The sequence below is a fragment of the Lethenteron reissneri genome, chromosome 50 (genome assembly GCF_015708825.2).
Source record: "Lethenteron reissneri isolate LAM-NWPU_2019-01 chromosome 50, ASM1570882v1, whole genome shotgun sequence".
NCBI classification, from domain to species: domain Eukaryota; kingdom Metazoa; phylum Chordata; class Hyperoartia; order Petromyzontiformes; family Petromyzontidae; genus Lethenteron; species Lethenteron reissneri.
Window position 1 is genome coordinate 1,173,225 of NC_083828.1, and position 26,304 is coordinate 1,199,528.

The window sequence follows — 26,304 nt, forward strand, 5'->3', positions numbered from 1 at the left end:
GACGACTTGGGACACGGTGACAACTGGGCCCGGAGTTGAGGCCACGGCAGCGTTGCAGACGACTCCCTGTTTACGTTGAAGGACCTCGTGCGCTTGTATGCTTGTGGCGACCCGTAAGGACGAAATATCGGTCTCATCGGCCGTGTTGATGGGGACCCCCAGGTCCTGCGCCAACTTGAGCAGCTGCTCCAAAACCATGGCATCTTGGCCCTCCTCGTCCATACGAGGGAACGCGGCGTCGGCGAGAGCAAGCAACGCCGTGCGGTAGGCGAGCACGGTCTCCGTGTCCGCCTTCCGTCTTGCATAAAAATGATGGCGGCACGCCGAGGGAGGACCATAGACCTTGGCCATGAGAGCCAGCGCATCCTTGAGCGTGGAGCGGTCCGACCTGCGTGCGGACGTGAAGGCCGCGAGCGCGTTGTCGTCCAGCATGGCAGGCAGTGCCCGCAGTGCCGTAGCGTCGGACCAGGCGGACATCTCCTGATGCGCCAAAAATCTGCGCTGAAATTGGCTCCAATCCCCGCCTTCCACCTTGAAGGCTGACAACGTGGGAAGGCGCTGCTGAAAGATGAAGTCGTCCTCCTCCTCGTGCTTCCTCTCTGCCGCCCCGTCGGTGTGTAAGATGGCGGCCCCAGCGGCGGGTGTGTGATGGCGGTCCGCTGCGGGCGTTGGTGACGTCAGCGGGCGCGCATGGAGAACCGCTGCCACGTGGTGATGGCCGTTCCCGCCAAAAGTCGGTGCAGATGAAATGGCGGGAATCGCCAAATCGTTTTGGCGGGAATCTGCAGGGCAACCCTGTAGAACGTCGGCCGCCGTCCCCGCTCCTCCCGACGAGCTGATCTCCGCCAGGATGGACGCGGCGGCGAGCAGCAGCTCCGCCAGACGGGAGTGCGCTTCGCGAAGCACGGCGTCAGTCCCCCGTCGCTCGTCCGGCGCCGTCGGCGGATCCTGCCCCGTGGGCAACTCCTCTTCCTCACCCCCCGATGCCAGCTGGCCCGCGTCGTCGAGGTTGTCCCCGTGGTCAATCCCGTGGGTCCGACGGCTCCTCCTTGTATCCATGCTTGGAAGACCGTTTCACTTCTGACGCCAGTTGAAGTATGGGAATTGACGGAAGGAACTTCTTGACGGGAACACACTTTTTATTAAATCTTTACGTGTCAAAATACAACGTGTGGTCTCCTTTCTTCCGACTTCACACTCCACTGATCTCGTGTAAACTCTAGGCCTCTGGCTACACAATACACTCGACTCGTGTAGACCCTATGTCCCTGGCTACACACAATGCATTCGGCTCGTGTAGACCTTATGCCTATGGCTACACACACTACACTCGCCTGTGGGTTACACAGAGTCCCGGTCCCGTTAGGACAGCGGGACTAGGTACCGCAGGGCCCTAGGTCTTCATCCCCGTCTTCATTCTTCGCTGGTTACACACTGCCCTCACGCCTGTGTGCATCCCCTTTTATAGCCCCTGCTCACGAGAGACGGAGCTGATGCGTACGTCGACGTGAGCATCGCTCCTTAGTGAACCAATCACGACGCACTCTCTCTACGATCCGTTTTCCCCAGCGCGTGTTAACGCTACTCCGCCAATCACACCGCGCTGCCACCCGGTCACTCCCTCTCAGCGCGTCACCGGCCCACAGCCAATCATTACCCCGTAACCCACGACCCCGCTCTGACCCCTGATCCTCCACCGTCAGCGCGCGTCACCACATACACAGCCAATCATTACTCGCTGGCATACGATCCCTCATCCCAGCGCGTATCACCTCTACAATAGGACCAACAACGAAGAAGCTCTGCCCTACTTTGAGGGGAAATCCTCTCCTTAAACTGTGCTGACCTCTGAACATATTTGCGGCCCACAGAAGCCTAGCAACAACCTATTTGCTGTACTGCCTGCCCCCTAAGCGTGCGATGTGCTGGTTGAGCGTGTGGGTGTGAGTGGGTGTCTCGCGTGATCCACCCCCCCCCCCCCCATTGTCCGGCGAATCCCCCAATACCCCTACTTACTCATCATCATCATCATAACCAAAGATCACAACCATCATCGGCAACGATAATCGTCCACAACGACGCGAACGATGCTGTTGAGTTGTGTATTACTCTCGAATTTAGCGTTCGACTTCCACGAGGACCCCATGGGCTCAAGAGCGAGGGGTGCTCGCATTTCAGGCCGAAAGTTCGCCCCCATTGATTCGAGGGAGAACGACTGCTGACGAGCCACTGAATGTTGAAACCGATCCTCGCCCATCAACGTCTGGCAGCTCAGCAGCAGCGATTCGAGCTGCTGATGAGACAAAAGATGTTGATGGCGATCGAGATCGCGTTTGTCTCGAAGTAACGCTGCTGAATTGACGCACTCCCGGGATGTGTAAGGAACCCACGAGAGACGCGTGAAGGGGCCGTCTCGTCCGCGTATTTATGTTGTTGTCACGTACCAAACGGATCAGATGCATCGTCATGGTCAACCCACTGCTGGAGTGGACTCATGCAATGATTGAAAACTTGCAGATGCAGTCCTTCCTGCCTATGTATTTCATCAACAACAACTATATTTTATTTTATTTCCCATGGCATTGTAAAGGCGACTGCCGGAGCATTCCAGCTGTGAGTCGAGCCTGGCAAGGCGTCGCTTTGGCACCAGCCGCGTGTCTTGCCACGTGTCTTGCCGTGTGTCTTGCCGTGTCTCTTGCCGCGTCTCTTGCCGCGCGTCTTGCCGTGTCTCTTGCCGTGTCTCTTGCCGCGTCTCTTGCCGCGCGTCTTGCCGTGTCTCTTGCAGCGTCTCTTGCCGTGTCTCTTGCCGTGTGTCTTGCCGTGTCTCTTGCCATGTCTCTTGCCGCGTGTCTTGCCGCGTGTCTTGCTGTGTCTCTTGCCGCGTGTCTTGCCGTGTCTCTTGCCGCGCGTCTTGCCGTGTCTCTTGCTGTGCCTCTTGCCGTGTGTCTTGCCGTGTGTTTTGCTATTGCTTGCTATGTCGCATTCATACCTCCCAGTGGGTGAATGTGACCAACAACCATTATCAACATTATCATCATCAACAACAACAATTATCTTCTTCACACAACGGATATCAACAATCATTACCGACAAACCCATTGCGCTCTAAATCATTAAGGTAACTACAACAAACAACCACTATCATCGACATCATTATCATTATTATAATAATTATCGTCATCTTCGCCCATCACCAATCATCACCCACAACCCACTATAATCATAATCAGCATCATCATCATCGTCACCATCATGTCCAATCAATCGTCCCCCATCACCGTCGTCACGCCATCATCACGGTGACGCACAAGCCGCGTCTGCTGTGTTTTCTTTGCCATCGATTCTGAGCCATTGTGAGTTCCCAAACCACCCACCGCGTTCCATCTCCCCCCTCCCCTCTAACCCCGGCTCCCAGCCACCCACGCCCCCCCCATTGCACCCCCCTCCCATTCCCCCCCCCCAGCACCTCCCCCTCTGCCCCCCACCTCCTCCCACCTCCACCACGCTCTCTTCTCTTGACGTCACTGCGAGGCGAGGGAGCGTGCATCTTGAAGAATGAACCAAATTTAGGAGCAGCCCTTGACGTGGGAGAGACAAAGATCCACCGCATAGCCTCATCGAACTGGAGGAAACACGCACGCACACAGACACACGCTCGCACACAGAGAGACACACGCGTATACACACAGAGATGCAATAAACGAAGACAAAGATCCCCCGTATCGCGTTGACAGACTGTTGGGGCAAGTGCTGTTAGCGAGCACCTATGAAGGCTGGCACGGCACACGAGGGGGGGGGGATGGGTGGCCAGCTCCACGCCCGGCCGCCTTTGTGTCCCAAGTGGCGATGATTACACACCTTATCAGCTACTCATTTGAGGCCGAGTCGACCTAAGCCATTCCCAGAACCGGTTCAGATAATCGTCACTGGTGTTGGCCGTGGGCGGGAATCAAACTCGGCTCGCCGGATTCACAGCGCGGCGCGCTAACCGCTGCACCACCGCTCCCCACACACACAGAGATACCCACACAGAGAAACCCACGCAGAGATGCACACACAAATACAAAGATCCCCCGTGTAGCCTTGCAAGACTGTTGGGGCAAGTGCTGTTCGCGAGCACCTATCAAGGCCAGGGACACGCACGGGATACACTAAACAAAGACACGCACGCGCACACAGAGACGCGCGCGCACACGTGGAGACGCGCGCGGGAGGGGCTCGTCCAAGTCAAGCTGCTCGCTCGCACTGACTCACGCAGCCCCCTCCCCCGCCCTCCCTGCCAGCACTCGCCTTCATTTCTCGCGCTCCGTCACCCCTCCCCCGCTCCCTCCTCCTCCCTCCCCCTCCGCTACGCGATGGTGACGCGCATTGGAGCGGGGGCTCTGGTCCAGCGTAGATCCTCAAAACCTCGGAGCGGCCCCCGCAGCAGCTGCACAAGACGGGAGGGAGGCGAGACGACACCCCGAGCCGGGCTCCAGCACCCGGAGCGACACTCGCGAGGAGAGCGGCACCCAGGCGGAGAGGAGCGTGAAGCCGCAGCGCGCGTCTGCCGTTCTCTCTCCCGGTATCTTCACCCTCCACTCTCTCGACCTGTCACGTCACCAGTCACCTGCTGTCATCTCCTCTCTCGCCTCCCGAAATCTCCGATCACCCCCCACGCTCGCCTCCTCTCTCTCAACTCCCGTCTTTCCCTCCTCTTCCTCCATCCACACCGTCCGTCATCCTGCCCGTCCGTCCGTTCCGATTGGAACATCCCTCGCTGCCCCCGCTGCGAGGTTCCACGATGAGGGGGGGCAGCAGGCGAAGCTGCCTGCACGCTGCCCGCCTGCTGGGCTGCCTGGCCCTGGCGTGCTGCTGGTGGTGGAGCCCCGCGGAGGCCGCCCCGGGCGCCAGGCAGTACGTGAACGAGTGGGCAGTGCAGATCGAGGGGGGGCCCCACGTCGCGTCCGCCCTGGCTGACGAGCTGGGATACCGTCTACTAGGCCAGGTGAGCCGTGGTGGTGAGTGGGGTTGGTTAGTGGGGTGGTGGTGAGTGGGGTGGTGGTGAGTGGGGTTGGACGGTAGTGGTGGTGAATGGGGTGGTGGTGAGTGGGGTGGTGGTGTGAGTGGGGTGGGGGTGGTGAGTGGTGGTGAGTGGGTGGTGAGTGGAGTGGTGGTGAGTGGGGTGGTGGGTGGTGGTGAGTGGGGTGGGGGGTGGCGAGTGGTGGTGAGTGGGCTTAGGGGTGGTAGTGGTGAGTGGGGTAGGGGGGTCGTGAGTGGGCTTATGGGTGGTGAGTGGTGGTGGTGAGTGCGGTGGGGGTGGTGAGTGGTGGTGAGTGGGGTGGGGGTGGCGAGTGGTGGTGGTGAGTGCGGTGGGGGTGGTGAGTGGTGGTGAGTGGGGTGGGGGTGGTGAGTGGTGGTGGTGGTGAGTGCGGTGGGGGATGTGAGTGGTGGTGAGTGGGGTGGTGAGTGGTGGTGAGTGGGGTTGTGAGTGGTGGTGGTGAGTGGGGTGGGGGTGGTGAGTGGTGTGGGTGAGTGCGGTGGGGGTGGTGAGTGGTGGTGAGTGGGGTGGTCAGTGGTGGTGGTGGTGAGTGGGGTAGGGGGGTGGTGAGTTACCTTAGGGGTGGTAGTGGTGGTGGTGGTAGAGGTGGCTCCCTGCCAGCGAGCCTTCGACACTTCACGTGGCCTCAAGGTGCACCTAGCCTGGCACAAGCACCGTGGTGACGTCACCGCCACTTAGTAACGAATGACGGCTGTTGTTGGAGGTGGCGAGTGGGGTAGCAGAGGGGGTCGTGGTGATGGTAGTGGTGGTGAGTGGGGTGGTGGTGAGTGGGGTGGTGGTGAGTGGTGGTGATAGTGGAGAGCGGTGGCGCAGTGGTTAGTGAACTGCGCTACGACCCTGTCCACCCGGGTTCGATTCCCGCTCACGACCAATAACAGTGACACTTCTTTGAACTGGTTCCGGGCCTCCCCTAGGTCGACTCAGCCTCAAATCAGTAAGCTGGTGCGATGTGTAAACATCCGCACTTTGAGAGACAAAGGCGGCCGGGCGTGTATTGTTCACCGACCCCCTCGTGTACCGTGCCGGCCTTCATAGGTGCTCATTAACAGCACTTGCTCCAACAGTCTGTAAAAGGCTATATGGGGGACCTGTATATTTGCCTTGAGTAGGGGTGGTGGTGGTGGCACAAGAAATGCTGAATTTCAATCGACACTATCCGGAACGCTGTCACAGGAACAGTTTTGTTCACGCCACATCCATCCTGCCTCGATGTGTCCGTATTGTGCCCTATATTCACATCAACCTGTGCATTCCATGATAAGATTATGTTCTACAATAATATCGGGTTATGGATAGGCGCACCTTGCACTCTCGTGGTAGTGCCTTACGCCGACAATCCCGCTCCAAGCCGGCCCAACAGCGTTCCGGAAAATATCACGTGACACGTGAGACTCTCGTTACAGGTGAAGTTGGTAGTGGCGATACACGTGGCGGTGGTGGTACAGGCGGTGGTACAGGCGGTGGTACAGGCGGTGGTACAGGCGGTGGTACAGGCGGTGGTTCTGCTTATCATTCTCTACTCGTCGTCATCGTTAACAGCATAGCAACCATCTCCACCACCATCATAACCTGAACCATCATCACAACCACGACATCTGCTATCACTCTTGCCGACTCCATTTGTAACATCACCACCACCAGCAGCAGCAGCAGGGGCAATATCCAAATCGTTATCGCCACCGTCGTCATCATAATCACATCGCGATCATAATCATCAGCAGAGGCAACAACAGCAGCAGCAGCATCGTAATCACCACCATAATTGTAATCTAAAGTCATCAGCAGCATTAGCAGCAGCATAATTACTGAACGTGTCATCTCTAATAATATAACCAGTTTCCATTGTGAAAACAATCCTCATCATCGTCATCATCAGCGCCATCATCGTGGCCGTGTGCACTGGTCACGGTCAGCGAGTCGTCTCTACCGCCATGCGCGTGCGTGTGCGTGCGTGCGTGTGCGTGCGTGCGTGCGCGTGCGTGCGCGCGCTTCCTGAGGCTCCGCCGTGCTGAGATCGAGGCGAGGGAACAGTCACTCGCCTCGCAGCAACAGCAGCAACAGCAGCAGCAACAGCAGCAACAGCAGCAGCAGCAATAGCAGCAGCAACAACAGCAGCAGCAACAACAGCAGCAGCAGCAACAGCAGCAGCAACAACAGCAACAACAGCAGCAACAACAACAACAGCAGTAGCAGCAACAGCAGCAACAGCAGCAGCAACAGCAGCAGCAGTAGCAGCAACAGCAGCAGTAGCAGCAACAGCAGCAGCAACAGCAGCAGCAACAGCAGCAGCAACAGCCGTCTATTCATTAACAGACGCACACGACAACACAAAGACAAATAACTCTCGTATAACCATAACAGACTCTATAATAGAGGGTTTTTTTGTTTGATCGCGTAAATATATAAATGTGTCGTTAAACCCGCCACCACCCGACACAGCCAATTAGTAACGTTTGTCACGTAAACAGAACGTGGCCAATTCGTTATTAGTACAATCCACAACATTTACAATCTGAGTACGACGTTTCGCCAGTAATTACAACCGGCATCATCAGGCGACAGACAGAATTGTGGAAAAATCCTCCTCCTGTTTCGTTCCTTAACTAGAGGGGCAGCTGTGGTGACACACCTTGTGAGCCCTTCTTTAGAGAAGTGGGGAAGGGTTAATTAATGCATCTACATTACTTCGGGTATCTATTGCCGGTTCGGGTTATTCATATGGTAATCCACGCACATTATGCATGTCGAATGTTCTTGTACCTACTGACGTTTGTGTCCACTAAAATAGCAGTACCTGTTCACAGGTAATTCACATTGAAGTATGGTGACCTGTATAGGCATGCATTTAAACAATGTATTATGATTATTCGCTTCCAAGCAGCGCTAAAGCTTGCATCTATCCGAACGGTTAATTTATTTTTATTTCTCTCAATTTAAAAAGATTACCTAATTAGTCTTGGCCAGTAGTAGCTATTTTTGCACACAACTTCAACATTATCTAAACCAAATGTGTGTCCTGGTTGGCACGCGTGTTCTGCCACTGCAGACCGTTCTATCTGGGAGTATTTAATTTTCCTTTGGTGTTCGTTTAGTCTCGTGCTGACCATTCGTCCTGTCTGCCCATCATAGCATTTGCCACAAGAGCACTTCACAGACTGCTGGGGCAAGTGCTGTCAGCGAGCGCCGACACAACACAGACAGCGACGCACCTAGAAAGACAAAGATCCCCCGTGTAGCCTACACCAGGTCGCAGGGGCAAGTGCTGTCAGCGAGCGCCTATTGAAGCTGGCACTGCAGGTGGTGGGTTCAGCGCCACGCCCGGCCGCCTTTGTCTCCCCAGTGATGACTCTTACACACCGCACCACCTACACATTCACATACACGCCCTCATTCTCAACGACAGCTCCCGATCTCGTGCAATCATTCTCTCTTCGACGATACGACTGACGCCTGTGATTCCGCCCCCTTGTGGGGACATCGAGGTATTGTTTTGTGTAATTCTGTGGCGTCCCCCCTCCGCAGTGCACCCACTCTCGTCCGGAGTTCTCTGTCGAGATCAGTCCCAGCCTGCCGTCAATCACGTGACTTGTGTGTGTGGCCACCCCCACTCAGATGTGAGATGAGTACCTGGTGCGATGTGTAATACATCACCACTGGGGAAATAAAGGCGGCCGGGCGTGGTGCTGGCCACCCACCCCCCTCGTGTGCCGTGCCGGCCTTCTTCGGTGCTGCTCGCTAACAGCACTTGCCCCAACAGTCTGTTAATGGCTACACGGATGATCATTGTCTTTGATGGTGTTGGCTATTATGATGATGGTGATGATGACAACTATATTGTGGTGATTGTTACAATGTTGATGGGTGGGAGGTCTGACCACGCGGTGCTGGTGGCGATGTGAATGGGGGTGATGTCAATGGTGATGTTCATGGTGGTGGTGTGGTGGTGATGTGAATGGTGGTGGTGGTGATGGTGGTGATGTTAACGGTGGTGATGGTGGTGGTGATGTTAACAGTGGTGATGGTGGTGGTGATGTTAACGGTGACGTTCATGGTGGTGATGTGAATGGTGGTGGTGATGGTGGTGATGTTAACGGTGGTGATGGTGGTGATGTTAATGGGGGTCATGGTGGTGGTGATGCACGTAAACACGATCTTGATTCTGGCAATGGGCGATGACGATGATGCACTTTGCTAGCGAATGTCGTTATGAGTCAAACCTCGATCGAGATCATCAGCGAGCTCCTGTTTCAGCAGCTGCTCGCGGTGATGTGTGAAGGAGAGCATGGACGATGACGCACTCCCCCCCCCATCATCAACCCCCTCCCCCCATCCCCATCACCCCCACCATCCTCATCACCCGCCATCACCCCCACCATCCCCATCACCCCCACCATCCCCATCCGCACCGGACCGGTTCACCGGAGCGTCGCTGTGTGATTAAAGATAATTGTTAATTGGCCAAGTGACGCTGTGTTTGGATTGCGTGATGTGGCTGAGTCTCGACACTGGAGGAATCCGATGAGCTGTTAAGCTCTTTTCAAAGATCTCAAGCATTGACTAATGGACCCTGTCCCCTAACTCAACCCCAAACCATAAGCAAACCATTAATTAAAGCCGGAACCCATTTTCTTGGTTCTTTCGGTAAAGTCACATAGATAAAAAATAAAAAGTAAAAATAAAAAATACAAATAATTTTAAACAATAAAAGCTAATTTTGTAATTTTATTTTATAATTTTCTATCTACGTGTCTTTACCGAAAGAACCAAGCATATGAATTCCTGCAGTCACGAAAGTTTTAAGTCAAAACGTAACCATAATCGTTCGCGCAACCCTAACCCTAATTGTAACCATAACCCCAACTCTGACCCGAGCCTGAACATGACCGCAAGGCCAAACAGTGACCCTAAATCAAGAGTGACCCTAACTTATACCCCAGCTGCTCTAACCTAACCCCTGTCCATGGAACTTGAGTCGATCACTCGACTACATCGGCTACACGACACTGTCAACGCTTTACCTCTCGTGCAGAAAGAAAAAAACACAACGCATTTGTCAACAACACCGGGTGGTGTGGCCTTATAATGGAAAATTTATAACAGGCGACGTTTCTGGCAATGACCCTTCTTCACAGAACATTAATGTACATGCATTAAAGGGGCATTGCTCGAAACGTCGCCTATTATCCATGTTTTGCGTCATCAAGCCACATGGTATTGTTATTGAAGAATGCGCTGTTGTGAACGCAGCATAACCCCCCCCCCCCTACAAACACACACGCGCGTGTTTGTGGTGGCTTCCATCCGCCCCAGCTGCTGCCATGCCCCAAGGCACCGCTTCAACGCTGTACACGATGCGAGTGTGGTTAGCGTGGGGTTGGTGGGTCACGACGGGAGCGCGTGTGTTTCGTGCTCCTGCCGACGAAGTCGATGCTCCCGTCCTCGTGTGATGGCTCGGCACACTGTGTTGGGTTCTTTCCGATACCTCGGCGCGGCAGCGGAAACAATCGTCACGTGTCATAAACCACTCCCCACCGCCAGTGACAACGATCCCCCGGAAAGCCTTAAGATACTTTGGAGGAAAGGGTTGTTAGCGAGAACCTATGAATTGGTCATGGGGCCTCCCCTAGGTCGACTCAGCCTCAAATGACAAAGGCGGCCGGGCGTGGTGCTGGCCACCCACCCTCCCTCGTGCACCGTTCCGGCCTTCACAGGCGCGACTCGCTAACAGCGCTTGCCCCAACAACAGTCTGTTGCGACTCTACGGGGGATATTTTTCATTGTCTTGTGAATGCCCTCGGCACTGTATTCAGTAGCTGCTCAAATACCAGAATTATAATTAACAATTGTTATTAGTGTGTATTAGCATTTCTACTCTAGTCCGACTTACTGGTGCTAATCAGTAATTGTCATTATACTGTAGTTATTGTTTGTGATGCTCTATTTTAAAAAAATAAAATTAGTAGTCAGCGATTTAATGTTCAATGAATGAACATTGACAGCATTGCTGCCGTCTCGTGGCGAGCCAGGGTAGAGCTCCCCCTCAATGCCCACCCACAGCAATGGAGTTGGAACAGATGGAGATGAGTCCACGCTTTGCCGTGCAGCCTTCTGCTGCTCGCGAGCCGTGGGCATGCTCCACCCACGCGTTGCAGGCGGCACCGCAGCATCTTAATACGACTCTTGACTTGAACTAGACTATTTGTATTTTGCCAGGTGAGGCCCACTGAGCTATGTAGCTCTTTATGAAAAGCAACCTGACCACAAATGAGAGCTCATCAAAGTGGCTCGTCGTGCGGAAATTTATAGCAGCCGTCAAATACCCTAAACGCGTGTCGATTCTACACGTGGAGGGAAACCCCCTGGAGAAAAATCCACGCGACCACGGGGAGAGAGAGACACGCCAACTCAAAATATACAGCAGGTGCCAAAAGTCGGGCGCGAACCCACGACCTCCTGTATACCAGGCGAGGTAGTTAACATCTGACCACCGCGGCACCCGTCTGCGTGCGATCCACCAGCCCTCGCCGCTGCCTCCACAGCGCTGTGGGTCGCAGGCAGCGGCCACGCGCAACAGCGTAGCCACCAACAGCGCCGGAGCCGGCGCGCGGCTGCTCCGATGCGTAATTGCTGCCCCGTGTCCGCCTTGCACCGGCAGATCGGGGCACTGGACGACCACTACCTCCTGCAGAGGCGCGACCTCCCGCGGAGGGTGCGGAGGGACACCCAGGAGCACACGGAGCGCCTCTCCAGCGACCACCGGGTACCGCCCCCCCCCACCACCCCCCCACCACCCTCCACGTCGATTCACGCGCGCCGCCCACTGACGCCGCTCCTCGCGCGTTCGTTTCTTAGTCCGCTCATTGCCTCTGCTGCGCCCCATCGGGGCGACGTTCGCCGAGACCGCTCCAGGTGGCATCACGACTCTGCCTGCCCCCCACTGCCCCCCACTGCCCCCGTCTGCCCCGCCCCCCCTGCAGGTGAAGTGGGTGGAGCAGCAGTACCACAAGGATCGCTCCAAGCGCGCGCCCCCCCGCGCCCCCCCCGCGCCCTGCCCCCACTGCTCCCCCGTGGACATGTTCGACGACCCCCTGTGGCTCAAGCAGTGGTACCTGGTGAGCACCTGGGGGGGGGGGGGTGAGAGTGGTACCTGGTGAGCACCTGGGGGGGGGGGTGGTGAGAGTGGTACCTGGTGAGCACCTGGGGGGGTGAGAGTGGTACCTGGTGATCACCTGGGGGGGGGGGGGGGGTGGTGAGAGTGGTACCTGGTGAGCACCTGGGGGGTGAGAGTGATACCTGGTGAGCACCTGGGGGGGGGGGGGTGGTGAGAGTGGTACCTGGTGAGCACCTGGGGGGGTGAGAGTGGTACCTGGTGAGCACCTGGGGGGGGGGTGGTGAGAGTGGTACCTGGTGAGCACCTGGGGGGGTGAGAGTGGTACCTGGTGAGCACCTGGGGGGGGGGGGTGGTGAGAGTGGTACCTGGTGAGCACCTGGGGGGGTGAGAGTGGTACCTGGTGAGCACCTGGGGGGGGGGTGGTGAGAGTGGTACCTGGTGAGCACCTGGGGGGGGGGGGTGAGAGTGGTACCTGGTGAGCACCTGGGGGTGGTGAGAGTGGTACCTGGTGAGCACCTGGGGGGGGGTGGTGAGAGTGGTACCTGGTGAGCACCTGGGGGGGGGGGTGAGAGTGGTACCTGGTGAGCACCTGGGGGGGGGGGTGAGAGTGGTACCTGGTGAGCACCTGGGGGGGGGGTGAGAGTGGTACCTGGTGAGCACCTGGGGGGGGGGGGTGAGAGTGGTACCTGGTGAGCACCTGGGGGGGGGGTGAGAGTGGTACCTGGTGAGCACCTGGGGGGGGGGTGGTGAGAGTGGTACCTGGTGAGCACCTGGGGGGGGGGGTGAGAGTGGTACCTGGTGAGCACCTGGGGGGGGGTGAGAGTGGTACCTGGTGAGCACCTGGGGGGGGGGGTGGTGAGAGTGGTACCTAGTGAGCACCTGGGGGGGGGGTGAGAGTGGTACCTGGTGAGCACCTGGGGGGGGGTGGTGAGAGTGGTACCTGGTGAGCACCTGGGGGGGGTGAGAGTGGTACCTGGTGAGCACCTGTGGGGGGTGAGAGTGGTACCTGGTGAGCACCTGGGGGGGGGGTGGTGAGAGTGGTACCTGGTGAGCACCTGGGGGGGGTGAGAGTGGTACCTGGTGAGCACCTGGGGGGGGGGGGTGGTGAGAGTGGTACCTGGTGAGCACCTGGGGGGGGTGAGAGTGGTACCTGGTGAGCACCTGGGGGGGGTGAGAGTGGTACCTGGTGAGCACCTGGGGGGGAGGGGTGGTGAGAGTGGTACCTGGTGAGCACCTGGGGGGGGTGAGAGTGGTACCTGGTGAGCACCTGGGGGGGGTGAGAGTGGTACCTGGTGAGCACCTGGGGGGGGGGTGAGAGTGGTACCTGGTGAGCACCTGGGGGGGTGAGAGTGGTACCTGGTGATCACCTGGGGGGGGGGGTGGTGAGAGTGGTACCTGGTGAGCACCTGGGGGGGGGGGGGTGGTGAGAGTGGTACCTGGTGAGCACCTGGGGGGGTGAGAGTGGTACCTGGTGAGCACCTGGGGGGGGGGTGGTGAGAGTGGTACCTGGTGAGCACCTGGGGGGGGGGGTGGTGAGAGTGGTACCTGGTGAGCACCTGGGGGGGGGGGGTGGTGAGAGTGGTGGGGGCGATAAGGTTGGTGGTGGTGATGGAGGTGCTCGCTAAGGGCACTTGCTCCCACAGTCTCTTCAAGGCTACAGGGGGGATCTTTGACTTTGGGTGGGGGAGGGGGGGTATGTGGGGAGCGGTGGCGCAGTGGTTGGCGCACCGCGCTACGAACCCGGCCCCTGACACCGAGTTCGATTCCCGATTTGCACGGTTGACTACGCACAGTGCGAAATAAGTTCAACATACATCTCTACCAGACACAACCACCAACACCCCGTGCCACCCCCCCCCATGCCCCCCCCCCCGTGTCCCCTGTGCTGCCCCCCTGAGCAGCAGGACACGCGGAGGGACCGCTCGCTGCCCAAGCTGGACCTGCACGTGATCCCCGTGTGGCGCGCGGGGATCACGGGCCGCGGGGTCGTGGTCACGGTGCTGGACGATGGCCTCGAGTGGAACCACACGGACATCCGCGGCAACTACGTGAGGAAGGGCGAGGGAGGGGGGGGGGCACACGTCCGCAGTGGGTGCCGTGAGACTCGTGCAGCCTCACAGCGAGAGGGGCCTGGGCTCGGCTCCCGGATTTGGGGACATTTCAGTCGCGTGGAGTTCGAGCGTTCTCCTGAGAATACGAGGATTCGTGTTCTGCCCAGAACCCTCCTCCACAAATCCTACCCACTAAAGCCTGACCCTAAAACCTGACCCCAAGCAGAGGCGTACCTTGACATGGGTGTCTGGTAGAGGGGGCAGCAGCAGCAGCAGCTGGGTGTCTGGTAGAGGAGGCAGCAGCAGCAGCTGCTGGGTGTCTGGTAGAGGGGGCAGCAGCAGCAGCAGCTGGGTGTCTGGTAGAGGGGGCAGCAGCTGCAGCAGCAGCTGGGTGTCTGGTAGAGGAGGCAGCAGCAGCAGCTGCTGGGTGTCTGGTAGAGGGGGCAGCAGCAGCAGCAGCAGCTGGGTGTCTGGTAGAGGGGGCAGCAGCAGCTGGGTGTCTGGTAGAGGAGGCAGCAGCAGCAGCTGCTGGGTGTCTGGTAGAGGGGGCAGCAGCAGCAGCTGGGTGTCTGGTAGAGGGGGCAGCAGCAGCAGCAGCTGGGTGTCTGGTAGAGAGGGCAGCAGCAGCAGCAGCTGGGTGTCTGGTAGAGGGGGCAGCAGCAGCAGCTGCTGGGTGTCTGGTAGAGAGGGCAGCAGCAGCTGGGTGTCTGGTAGAGGGGGCAGCAGCAGCAGCTGGGTGTCTGGTAGAGGGGACAGCAGCAGCTGGGTGTCTGGTAGAGGGGGCAGCAGCAGCAGCAGCAGCTGGGTGTCTGGTAGAGGGGGCAGCAGCAGCAGCTGCTGGGTGTCTGGTAGAGGGGGCAGCAGCTGCAGCAGCAGCTGGGTGTCTGGTAGAGGGGGGCAGCAGCAGCAGCTGGGTGTCTGGTAGAGGGGACAGCAGCAGCTGGGTGTCTGGTAGAGGGGGCAGCAGCAGCAGCAGCTGGGTGTCTGGTAGAGGGGGCAGCAGCAGCAGCTGGGTGTCTGGTAGAGGGGACAGCAGCAGCTGGGTGTCTGGTAGAGGGGGCAGCAGCAGCAGCAGCTGGGTGTCTGGTAGAGGGGACAGCAGCAGCTGGGTGTCTGGTAGAGGGGGCAGCAGCAGCAGCAGCTGCTGGGTGTCTGGTAGAGGGGGCAGCAGCTGCAGCAGCAGCTGGGTGCCTGGTAGAGGGGGCAGCAGCAGCAGCAGCTGGGTGTCTGGTAGAGGGGACAGCAGTAGCTGGGTGTCTGGTAGAGGGGGCAGCAGCAGCAGCAGCTGCTGGGTGTCTGGTAGAGGGGGCAGCAGCTGCAGCAGCTGGGTGTCTGGTAGAGGGGGCAGCAGCAGCAGCTGGGTGTCTGGTAGAGGGGGCAGCAGCAGCAGCTGGGTGTCTGGTAGAGGGGGGCAGCAGCAGCAGCTGGGTGTCTGGTAGAGGGGGCAGCAGCAGCAGCTGGGTGTCTGGTAGAGGGGGCAGCAGCCAGCAGCTGCTGGGTGTCTGGTAGAGGGGGCAGCAGCTGCAGCAGCAGCTGGGTGCCTGGTAGAGGGGGCAGCAGCAGCAGCAGCTGGGTGTCTGGTAGAGGGGACAGCAGCAGCTGGTTGTCTGGTAGAGGGGGCAGCAGCAGCAGCAGCTGCTGGGTGTCTGGTAGAGGGGGCAGCAGCTGCAGCAGCTGGGTGTCTGGTAGAGGGGGCAGCAGCAGCAACAAGGCTGGGTGTCTGGTAGAGGGGGCAGCAGCAGCAGCTGGGTGTCTGGTAGAGGGGGCAGCAGCAGCAGCTGGGTGTCTGGTAGAGGGGGCAGCAGCAGCAGCTGGGTGCCTGGTAGAGGGGGCAGCAGCAGCAGCTGGGTGCCTGGTAGAGGGGGCAGCAGCTGCAGCAGCTGGGTGTCTGGTAGAGGGGGCAGCAGCAGCAGCAGCTGGGTGCCTGGTAGAGGGGGCAGCAGCTGCAGCAGCTGGGTGCCTGGTAGAGGGGGCAGCAGCTGCAGCAGCTGGGTGCCTGGTAGAGGGGGCAGCAGCAGCAGCAGCTGGGTGCCTGGTAGAGGGGGCAGCAGCAGCAGCAGCTGGGTGTCTGGTAGAGGGGGCAGCAGCAGCAGCAGCTGGGTGCCTGGTAGAGGGGGCAGCAGCTGGGTGTCTGGTAGAGGGGGCAGCAGCAGCAGCAGCTGGGTGCCTGGTAGAGGGGGCAGCAGCAGCAGCAGCTGGGTGCCTGGTAGAGGGGGCAGCAGCAGCAGCAGCTGGGTGTCTGGTAGAGGGGGCAGCAGCAGCTGGGTGTCTGGTAGAGGGGGCAGCAGCTGCAGCAGCTGGGTGTCTGGTAGAGAGGGCAGCAGCAGCAGCTGGGTGTCTGGTAGAGGGGGCAGCTGCTGTGTTCAGTGTTGATGGGCCCTGGACACCGCGTCGGCAAAACCCGGCCTGGAGTTGGAGAGTCACTGAGTGATGGACGATTCGGATATAGCATGCAAGGAGTGCTCACCCCCAATCCACCCTCCAGCCCTATTCCTACCACTAATTCTGCTCCTACCCCTATCCAACCCAACCCCTATTCTACCACTAACCATACCCTCCGATTAGCACGGTTGGCTACGTACAGTGTGAAAGAAGTTCAACATACACATACATATCCAATCCTGCCCCACAATCCTAAACGCGAACCCTGCTACCCTACCCCGAACCTGATCACTAACCCTTTCCCCGCTCCCCTCCCCATGACCCCTGACCCCCAGGACCCCGACGCGAGCTACGACTTCAACGACAACGACCCCGACCCCTTCCCCCGATACGACATCACCAACGAGAACAAGTGAGACCACAGCCACCGCCACAATAATTTCTGGGACTCCCCTAGGTCGACTCAGCCTCACATGAGTACCCGGTGCGGTGTGTAAACATCGCCACCCGGGAGACAAAAGCGGCCGAGCGCTGCCAGCCACCCGCCCCCACTTCGTAGGCGCCGCTCGCTAACAGCACTTGCCCCAACAGTCTGTTCAGGCTACCCGGGGGATCGTTATCTTTATACCCACGTGTATCCCTGTATGTGTACCCCCGTGACCCCCGTGACCCCCGTGACCCCCGCGTGTGTACCCTGGCAGGCACGGCACCCGCTGCGCTGGTGAAATCGCCATGCGCGCCAACAACGGCAAGTGTGGCGTCGGGGTGGCCTTCAACGCCCGCGTGGGAGGTGAGCGCCTCACTCGCTCACAGACTAACATTGCCCTTAGTGTAACATTGTGCACAGACTAACAAGCTATTGAGTAAATATCAAGGACGGAACTAAATGGGAGGAAGGCCACGCTCACCGACGTCTTTGAGAAAGGGCACCGAGAGAGCGAGAGAGCGAGAGAGATTGTGTACCCAATACCAATCAGAATCACAACGACGAGATCACGCAGAGATGGATGCAGTGGCGTGTTCAAGATCTAATTCCCGGAGCGGCTCTCCGCACCGCTCCGGCTGATATCCGGCACCGTGCCACACCCCACGCTCCACGGTGGTGGTCCCATATCAGATCCGAGTGGCCCACAGTGGCCAAATAGCCAGAGATCGATTCCCCAGTGATGGGCTAGACCACGGCTAACTGAACGCGATCCACGTAGCCCTCTCCCACACCCTTGCCACCACCCGCCCGTCCCCACGTAACCCCGTGGCCCCTTGACCTGCCCCCCCCCCCCACCCCCCAGGGATCCGCATGCTAGACGGCATCGTGACGGACGCCATCGAGGCGAGCTCCATCGGCTTCAACCCGCAGCACGTGGACATCTACAGCGCCTCCTGGGGCCCCAACGACGACGGCCGCACCGTGGAGGGGCCCGGACGTCTGGCGCGCAAGGCCTTCGAGCACGGCATCCTGCGGGTGAGGAGGGCCCTGCCCTGGCCACCCACCCGCCTGCGTGCCCTACACCGTGGGAACGACAGCGCCTACACCACACGTCCTCCATTATAATTAGTATCGTCGTTATCTCTCACCCCGAACATCGACCCCGTGACCCCGTCGCCAGGGTCGCGGCGGGAAGGGCTCCATCTTCGTGTGGGCGTCGGGGAACGGGGGTCGGCAGGGGGACAACTGCGACTGCGACGGCTACACGGACAGCGTGTTCACCATCTCGGTGAGCAGCGCCTCGCAGCGCGGCCTCTCGCCCTGGTACGCCGAGAGGTGCTCCTCCACCATGGCGACGGCCTACAGCAGCGGCGACTACAGCGACCAGCGCATCGTACGTACCCCCTACCGCACCCACGCACCGCTTCCACCCACCAACCACCCTCGACGAGCCTGCGTGTGCAGGGGGGGGGGCAACTGGAGACAGGGAGACAGCAGGGGATAGGGACACCTGGACGTGGACTCACCTAGGCATGGAGACACATGGAGACAGGGAGACATCAGGGGATAGGGACACCGGGACATGAACTCACCTGGGCATGGAGACACCTGGAGACAGGAAGACATCAGGGGATAGAGACACCGGGACATGAACTCACCTGGGCATGGAGACACCTGGAGACAGGGAGACATCAGGGGATAGGGACACCGGGACATGAACTCACCTAGGCATGGAGACACATGGAGACAGACACTCCTAGGCATTGAGACACAACAATCATGTCACAAACAAGTACGATGACATGATCAGCATCGCTAAGGCCAGCGATGGTGATGATGGTGATGACTTTGTTTATCATGGAGCTCGTGACGATGATGATCATGATCACATTGCTAGTGATGCTGTTGGTGATTTTGATGTTGATGGTAGTGATGTTGGCGATGGTGCTAATGTTGATGGTGGTGTTGATGATGATGTCGTTGATTGTGATGTTGCAGCTAGTGTTGATATTGATAATGTTGGTGGTGGTGATGTTGGAGGGGTGATGATATCGATGTTGTTGATGGTGGTGGTGTTGACGATGATGTTGATGGTGTTGATGTTGACGATGTTGTTGATGATGGTGGTGGTGTTGATGTTGACGATGTTGTTGATGGTGGTGATGTTGACGATGTTGTTGATGGTGGTGGTGTTGATGTTGACGATGTTGTTGACGGTGCTGGTGGTGGTGGTGTTGTTGATGGTGGTATTGTTGATGCTGACGATGTTGATGGTGGTGTTGATGTTGTCAATGTTGTTGATGGTGTTGATGTTGACGATGTTGTTGATGTTGACGATGTTGTTGATGGTGATGTTGAAGATGTTGTTGATGGTGGTGATGTTGACGATGTTGTTGTTGATGGTGGTGTTGTTGCAGGCGAGTGCGGACCTGCACAACGCGTGCACCGACACCCACACGGGCACCTCGGCGTCTGCGCCGCTGGCGGCCGGGATCTTCGCCCTCGCGCTCGAGGCCAAGTGAGGGGCGGGGGGCGGGGGGAGGGGGCGGGAGGGAGGGCGGGGCTAGAGGGGGCAGGCGGGGGGGAGAGGGAGGGGAGGGGGCGGGGGGCGGGAGGGGAGGGGGACGGGAGGGAGGGGAGAGGCGCGGCGCTTTCAGAAGCGCTTCTGCGGCCGTCTGGAACGCTCTTCCATCCGATATTAGGAAGCCACTGGAGCTACGCCACTTTTAAATCATCATCATCATGTAGATTGACAAACTCGTTGCTTGAGAACTGCTTTTTGTGTGTTAGTTTGTTGTCCTTCCCCCGCACCACCGATTAGCGCGATTGGCTTCGTGCAGTGCGAAAGAAGTTCAACATACTGTACATACAGACGGGGTGGGGTGGTGGTTGATGGTGTTATAGGAGCGGTGGTGTAGCGGTGAGCGCTGCGCTGCACTACGAACTTGGTGACCCGATTGCGATTCCTGCTCACGGCCAATACCAGTGGCGATTGTCTAAACCAGTCTTGGGCATCCCCTGGGTCGATTCAGCCTCAAATGAGGACCAGGTGCGGTGCATAAACATCGCTGCTGGGGAGACAAAGGCGGTCGGGCGTGATGCCGGCCACACACCCCCCGTGTGCCGTGCCGGCCTTCGTAGGCGCTCGCTCACAGCCCCAGCAGTCTGTGAGGGCGACACGGGGGGTCTTTGTCTTGTGGTTGTCACCGCGTCGATGGTGGACCGTGTTGAACGGGTCGCCACGAGACGCCCCCCCCTCCCCCACTGCGCAAGCAGCCACGGCGAGCCACGTTCTGTGGGCTCACCCCCCCTCCTCCTCCTCACCACCGCAGCCCGGCGCTCACCTGGCGAGACGTGCAGCACCTGGTGGTGTGGACGTCCGAGTACGACCCGCTGGCCAAAAACCCCGGCTGGAAGCGCAACGGCGCGGGCCTCATGGTCAACAGCCGCTTCGGGTTCGGGCTCCTCAACGCCAAGGCGCTCGTGGAGCTCGCGCGGCCCGCCACGTGGCGTCACGTGGCGCCCGCCAGGGCCTGTGTCGTCACAGACGACCGGTTCACGCCCAGGTGAGCGGCCCGGTTGGGGTGGGCGGTGGGGTGAGCGCGCGGGCAGGTGTCAGGGGGGTCAGGGGCAAAGGTGCTGGGGTTAGGGGGTAGGGGTGCGAGGGTGTTGGGGTGTAGGGGTTAGGGGGTCGAAGTGTTGTGGTCTGAGTCTCCACTGAGTCTAGAGTAGTCTAGAGTCGCTCTCTTGGTAGAGCTCCCTCTCGTGGAGGCCCCTTCCGTCAGCAGTGGTGCCAGCGAGCGATTGCAGGGCTGGGCATTTACCCTCATGGTAACTTCTACCACTCCGTCATTAACCACTCGCCCACACACTCACCCACTCACTCCACCATCCACTCAACCACTCACCCACTCACTCAACCACTCACCCACTCACTCAACCACTCACCCACTCACTCAACCACTCACCCACTCACTCACCGACTCACTCAACCATCCATCCACTCACCCACACGTCTACTCACTCAACCACCCTTATCACTCATCCATTCACTCACCTGCCTATCTGGATCATTCACTCACTGAATCACTCATCCACCCACTCACTCACCCACTCACTCCCCCATCCACTCACCCACTCACCCACTCACTCACTCACTCCCCCACCCACCCACCCACTCACCCGCTCACCCGCTCCATCGTGAGCACATTGTGGTATTGGCGCTATTGTTATTCTCGAGCTGGGCGATCGTCACGGAGGAAGGCGCCGCTGTTCCACAGACACGGCCCGCGGTCGTTCCGCAGTAGGGGGCGATGTGTCAGCTGTGCGCGTGATCCAAATGGAGTGAATCGTGGTGTCATTGTTCAAAAGTGGACCGTGACTCCGGCACACGATGGCCTACTCTTGCGAACGACGTCACGGGATCTTTATCGTTACACTGCGAGTGAAGCAGACGGTGCGTAGTAATAGTACCTTTTAGATGTTTAATGAACATCACCGCAGTAATAACCACCCACTCGCTCGCCCACTCACTCTCTCCCTCACTCCTACTCTTGTGAGTGATGTCAGGCGACTTTGAACGTCCATTGGGAAGCAGACGATGCACAGCATTGTTATGGTCAATACACCACATCACCGCAGTATTAACCAGGGTGGCACGCCGGATTCGAACAGCTAACCTCTGCAACAAACACCGAGCACGCGACCGCGCGTGCCGCACTGTACGAGTGGAAATTGAACTTCTTTCGCACCGCCCTACGGAGAAAACCGCGATAATTGGAGGTCCATCACCGCTGCCCCACAGCGCGCTAACTGTTGTGGCACTACCACCACCCCCCACCGCCTCCCCCACACCACCACCCACACCACCACCCACACCACCCACACTACCACCACCCCCCACCGCCTCCCCCACGCCACGGCATTGCAGGTGGCTGGGTAACGGGCGTGAGGTGTCCGTGGACATCCCGACGCGGGGCTGCGAGGGCCAGGAGAACGAGATTCGATCCCTGGAGCACGTGCAGCTGGAGACGACTCTGGAGTACACGCGGAGGGGAGACCTCCACATCACGCTCACCTCGCCCGCGGGTCAGAGCTCATCCCCGCTCACCCCCCACTCCGCTCACTCACCACCCCCCACCTTCACCCCCCGACTCTGATCCACACAAAACTCACACCGCCACCACCACCATCAACACCACCACTTCCCAATATCATCACCACCACAATCACCACTAACCAATGTCAACAGCGTAATCACCAGCATCACCATCAACACCGCCAACGTCACCAACATAACCACCACCATTAATCCAGCAGCGTGGAGGCAGCGAGGGTTGGTGGCTCGCACACAGATGCTCCGAAACTCCCTTCGCTTGGCCGTCGTGGGGACGCGGGCACAGCAAAGTGTGGACTCCACTTGTCCCCCCTGTGCGGGACACGGCGCTTCCTCCCACAATGCACTTGCCGGTCTTCTCCGGATGCTCGGGCTGCCTCCCGCACGTAAACGCTCAACCATTGGCCGATAATTACAGCTTCATATACAGAGGACCGCAGAGCACAGGCGGTTGTTGCTGCTGCTGCCTTCCCGCTCGTCCGTGGTTCTCCCTCGCACCCCTGAGACGTCCTCGTGGTCGTCACTCTCACCACCCACGGCCCTCGTCCGGCATTCGCCAACGGGGACGTGAACCACGGCGCTTGTGCCAGGCTAGGTGCACTTTGAGGCCACCTCACGTGAAGCGTGGCAGACTCTTGCTGCCGGCAGGAGGTCACGAGTCAGGCCCAGGCGCCACGGGTTGACTGACCCCTCTATGATGGATGTCTGAGATGAGCGGTGACAGAGCTCGCCACTGTGCCACCACCATCATCATCGCTACCCCCCCCCCGCGGCCCCCCACAGGCACGACCACGGCGCTGCTGGCGGAACGCGAGCGCGACGCGTCTCGCGACGGCTTCAAGGGCTGGCCCTTCATGTCGGTGCACACGTGGGGAGAGAATCCAGTGGGGACCTGGACCCTCACCATCACCGACCGGGTGAGTGTCTGCCGGACGTGGATCTTGAAGCTTCCCAGTCTCTTTGCGTCTTTCACCTTCCCCCACCAACCCACCGAGAGTGCCGTTTTTACAATTCTTGATCTTCCCAAAAAACTTTGTCGTCAATGTCACCGCGTCGGGAATGTCACCGCATGCCACTGCCGCCGTGTGACCGACATCGCCGTTGTGCCGCAGTCCGGGCACGTGGAGAACGAGGGCCGCGTGGTGGCCTGGCGCCTCGTGCTGCACGGCACAGCCGCGCGCCCCACGCACATGGCGGCCCCGCGCCTCTACAGCGCCTACAACGCCGTGCAAAACGACCGGCGCGGGGTGGACGCCTCGCCCGAGGACCCGGAGGACGCCGCTGACGCCAACTCGTGGGTACGACTCACGCCGGCTGGTGGGGTGCGGGAGGGGGCGGTCTCACCTCATGATCCAATTTCAGTTTTCAGTTTCATTTATTAGGTGTAGTCCTGTGAGCCATGCGGCTCTTGACTCGGGTGCAACCGCAACAAAACAAAAACACGAATAAGAAACATCTTAAAGTGACTACACGCAACAGAAAAAATCCTGGAAAAAACAGCAAAGTCTTCCAGAAAAAGCACCAAATTTCAACGCTGTGTGCAAAAATCCCAGTGGGATGCAAGTCAAACAATAACAACCATAAGACAATGTAGATTAAAGTTATCAGTCTAACTCTGTACCACAACAAACAAACATGGCCAGAGCCAAACCGTCCTCAGAAACACCAAAATAAAGCCACAAAAACAATGTAACAGTGATCATAGGAACTGTGATTCAAATCCAACAACAAACGATTTACATAACATGTACGACCAAACCCCGCAGCCATAGCTGGTTGCACAAGTCACACCATAACAGCAAGAGCATCAGTAGCAGAATAAACATTTCTCGATACACCTTTAAAGATCAGCACACCACAATCAAAACTCAAGATCATACTTTGCAGCGGTCATCCGGAATGATACATTTGATTTCAGGCCATTCTGAATAGCAGTGGCAGCTAGGTGTGTACAACTCCTCTAGGGCAGGTTTTAGTGAAGATCTCACAGGTAAATTTCGATTTAAAGCTTTGCGGGGGTCACAAAAAAGATCTCCAAAATCTTGAATAAACACAAGCTCCAGGTCTGATTCAACACATTACATGAAATCCGTGATCTGGTTCTGTCTGTAAAAGATGTGATTCCGGACATAGAGTACCCTGGCGTCTACAAACTGAGTTGCCTCTGTGGTAGTAGTTACATTGGAGAAACCAAACGACATGTCTCAGACTGCATCCGTGAGCACAAGGCAGACCTAAAACACGGTAGGGCCAACACCTCGGCCGTGGCAGATCACTGGTATAATTCAGTGGGCTCACATGACATTGACTTCTCCAAGACAGAGGTTCTCTGCAAGCCATCTGGCTACCATGAGAGGTTCGTTCATGAGGCTATCCACATATACAAACACAGACAATTTCAACCGAGAAGATGGATTCTGGCTTAGCAATCATTGGAAGGATTTGATAAACCATTTCGGGTCTTAATTGATTGTGTTCACGCTTACGGTGACTTTCAGACCGCATTCCATTTTCTGCTCCCCCCTCCTCTTTTCCGAACATAGATGGACTCGTCCATCTGGCCAACTGCCAAATCGCTGTCCGTGGTGCTGACGTCAGGACAAACCGCCACTTTCTTTCAAATTTTCTTGCTGTGGATTTCACACCTGATGATTGCTTGTGTTGCAGTCGAAACATCGTGACAATTTTTATTTGTTATTATTTTATTATTTCCCTTCTACGTGATTTTACCGAAAGAACCCAAGAATATATGTCACAGGTAGTGATCGAAGTTGCAGTTTATTGGCGATAGCATTCCAGACCCTTGATGACAAATATCAGAAGAGCCTTTATCCTTTCTGGCGACAATAACAGGCCAAGTGTTAAGGATGTTCATACACCAAACAGACACCTTACTGGCAAGCCTTCCAAGTCTGCATTAACCACACGTCTAAGCATGCAAACAAACATGCTCTGATAATTATACTGAATATGTGGCATTGTCTTTTAAATTCATTGGCCTACACCAGAGACAGCCTTCTTTATGGCATTGTCTCGCCGATGTTGGACCAGAGAATGCCAAAAGGTGAAAAAGCAAACATCAGAGCACGTGCAGCTCGGGTTGAACAGCAGTTATATCTGTGGGACCTTTTTGCCAGTTTCAAACTGATGAAAAATGTAAGAATTGGCTTTAGCCTTTATGGCAAAAAACAGGTGTGAAAATGTTCAAACACCAAATAGATCATTTCTTTTGCGTATTGGTGATTCTGCCAAGAATGTCCCATCGACTCAATTCTCCAAATTTGCCAATACACCGCAAATTACTCATCAATAAAGAATCATCCTCGATACACAGGGACAGCTGCCACTGCAGGTGCCCCTATCAAATGTGTGGAGACTTCCCGGCGTGTAAGCGGTGCGCATTATCACCACTGCCGTTGTCACACAGGTTACCATCACACGCAGCATTGTACCACCACGCATGCACTCATCCTTGATTTATTGGGTTAGGCCACGTAGTGATCTGTCCAAATTTGTGTCACAAAACCCTCCACAACTATTTCTCCCCTCTCCCCTGTCCCTCTCTCTCCTGTCCCTCTCTCCCCTCTCCCTCTGTCCCCCCCTACTCGCCCCCCTGTCTCTCCCCTCTCCCCCACACTCTCTCCCTCCCTCTGCCCGTGCAGGGCTCCACAGGAGTCACCTCGTCCTTCCCCGGCACCCGTGGCCGTCCGGAGCCCCCCGCCTCCGAGTCGGCGGAGCGCAACGAGGTGGACGAGGAGGAGGAGGCGGCGGCGACGGCGGGCGACGACGACTACGGCGGCGAGGTGGCGAAGGCGGACGAGGCCGACTCGCGGCGCGGCCCGCGGCTCCCGCCGTACTTCGTCGCGCCGGACGAGGTGGAGCGGCTGCTCGGCCTCTCGGCGGCTGGACGGCGGCGGCAGGGCGAGGTGGAGGACGAAGGTGGAGGACGAGGTGGAGGACGAGGTGGAGGGCGAGGCGGAGCGAGCGGAGCTGCACCGCCTGCGCGGAGACCCGGGCCGGGCGGACGCGGCGAGGGCCATCGCACGGCTGCTCGCGATGAGAGGGTGACGGCGGGACCAGGGGCCGTCCTCGTCTCACCTCGTCTCACCTCGTCTCACCTCGTCTACCACGCACCACGACGCGGTCGGCACAGAGGCGGCGGAGGAGGGAGTGAGG

General features: G+C 58.1%; 1 protein-coding gene across 1 annotated transcript; it reads left to right on the forward strand.

Annotated features, from left to right (window-relative positions):
- Window positions 1–4,357: 4,357 nt before the first annotated feature.
- On the forward strand, window positions 4,358–26,304 carry PCSK4 (proprotein convertase subtilisin/kexin type 4). Its single transcript, XM_061572331.1, is given in 15 exon segments — window positions 4,358–4,987; window positions 11,697–11,801; window positions 12,019–12,153; window positions 14,054–14,200; window positions 16,921–16,997; window positions 17,287–17,375; window positions 17,875–18,047; window positions 18,193–18,405; window positions 19,430–19,530; window positions 20,345–20,578; window positions 21,943–22,100; window positions 22,912–23,045; window positions 23,241–23,426; window positions 25,791–26,060; window positions 26,062–26,304. Coding segments are annotated over 15 exon segments (2,361 nt in total). The 5' UTR covers window positions 4,358–4,783; the 3' UTR covers window positions 26,197–26,304.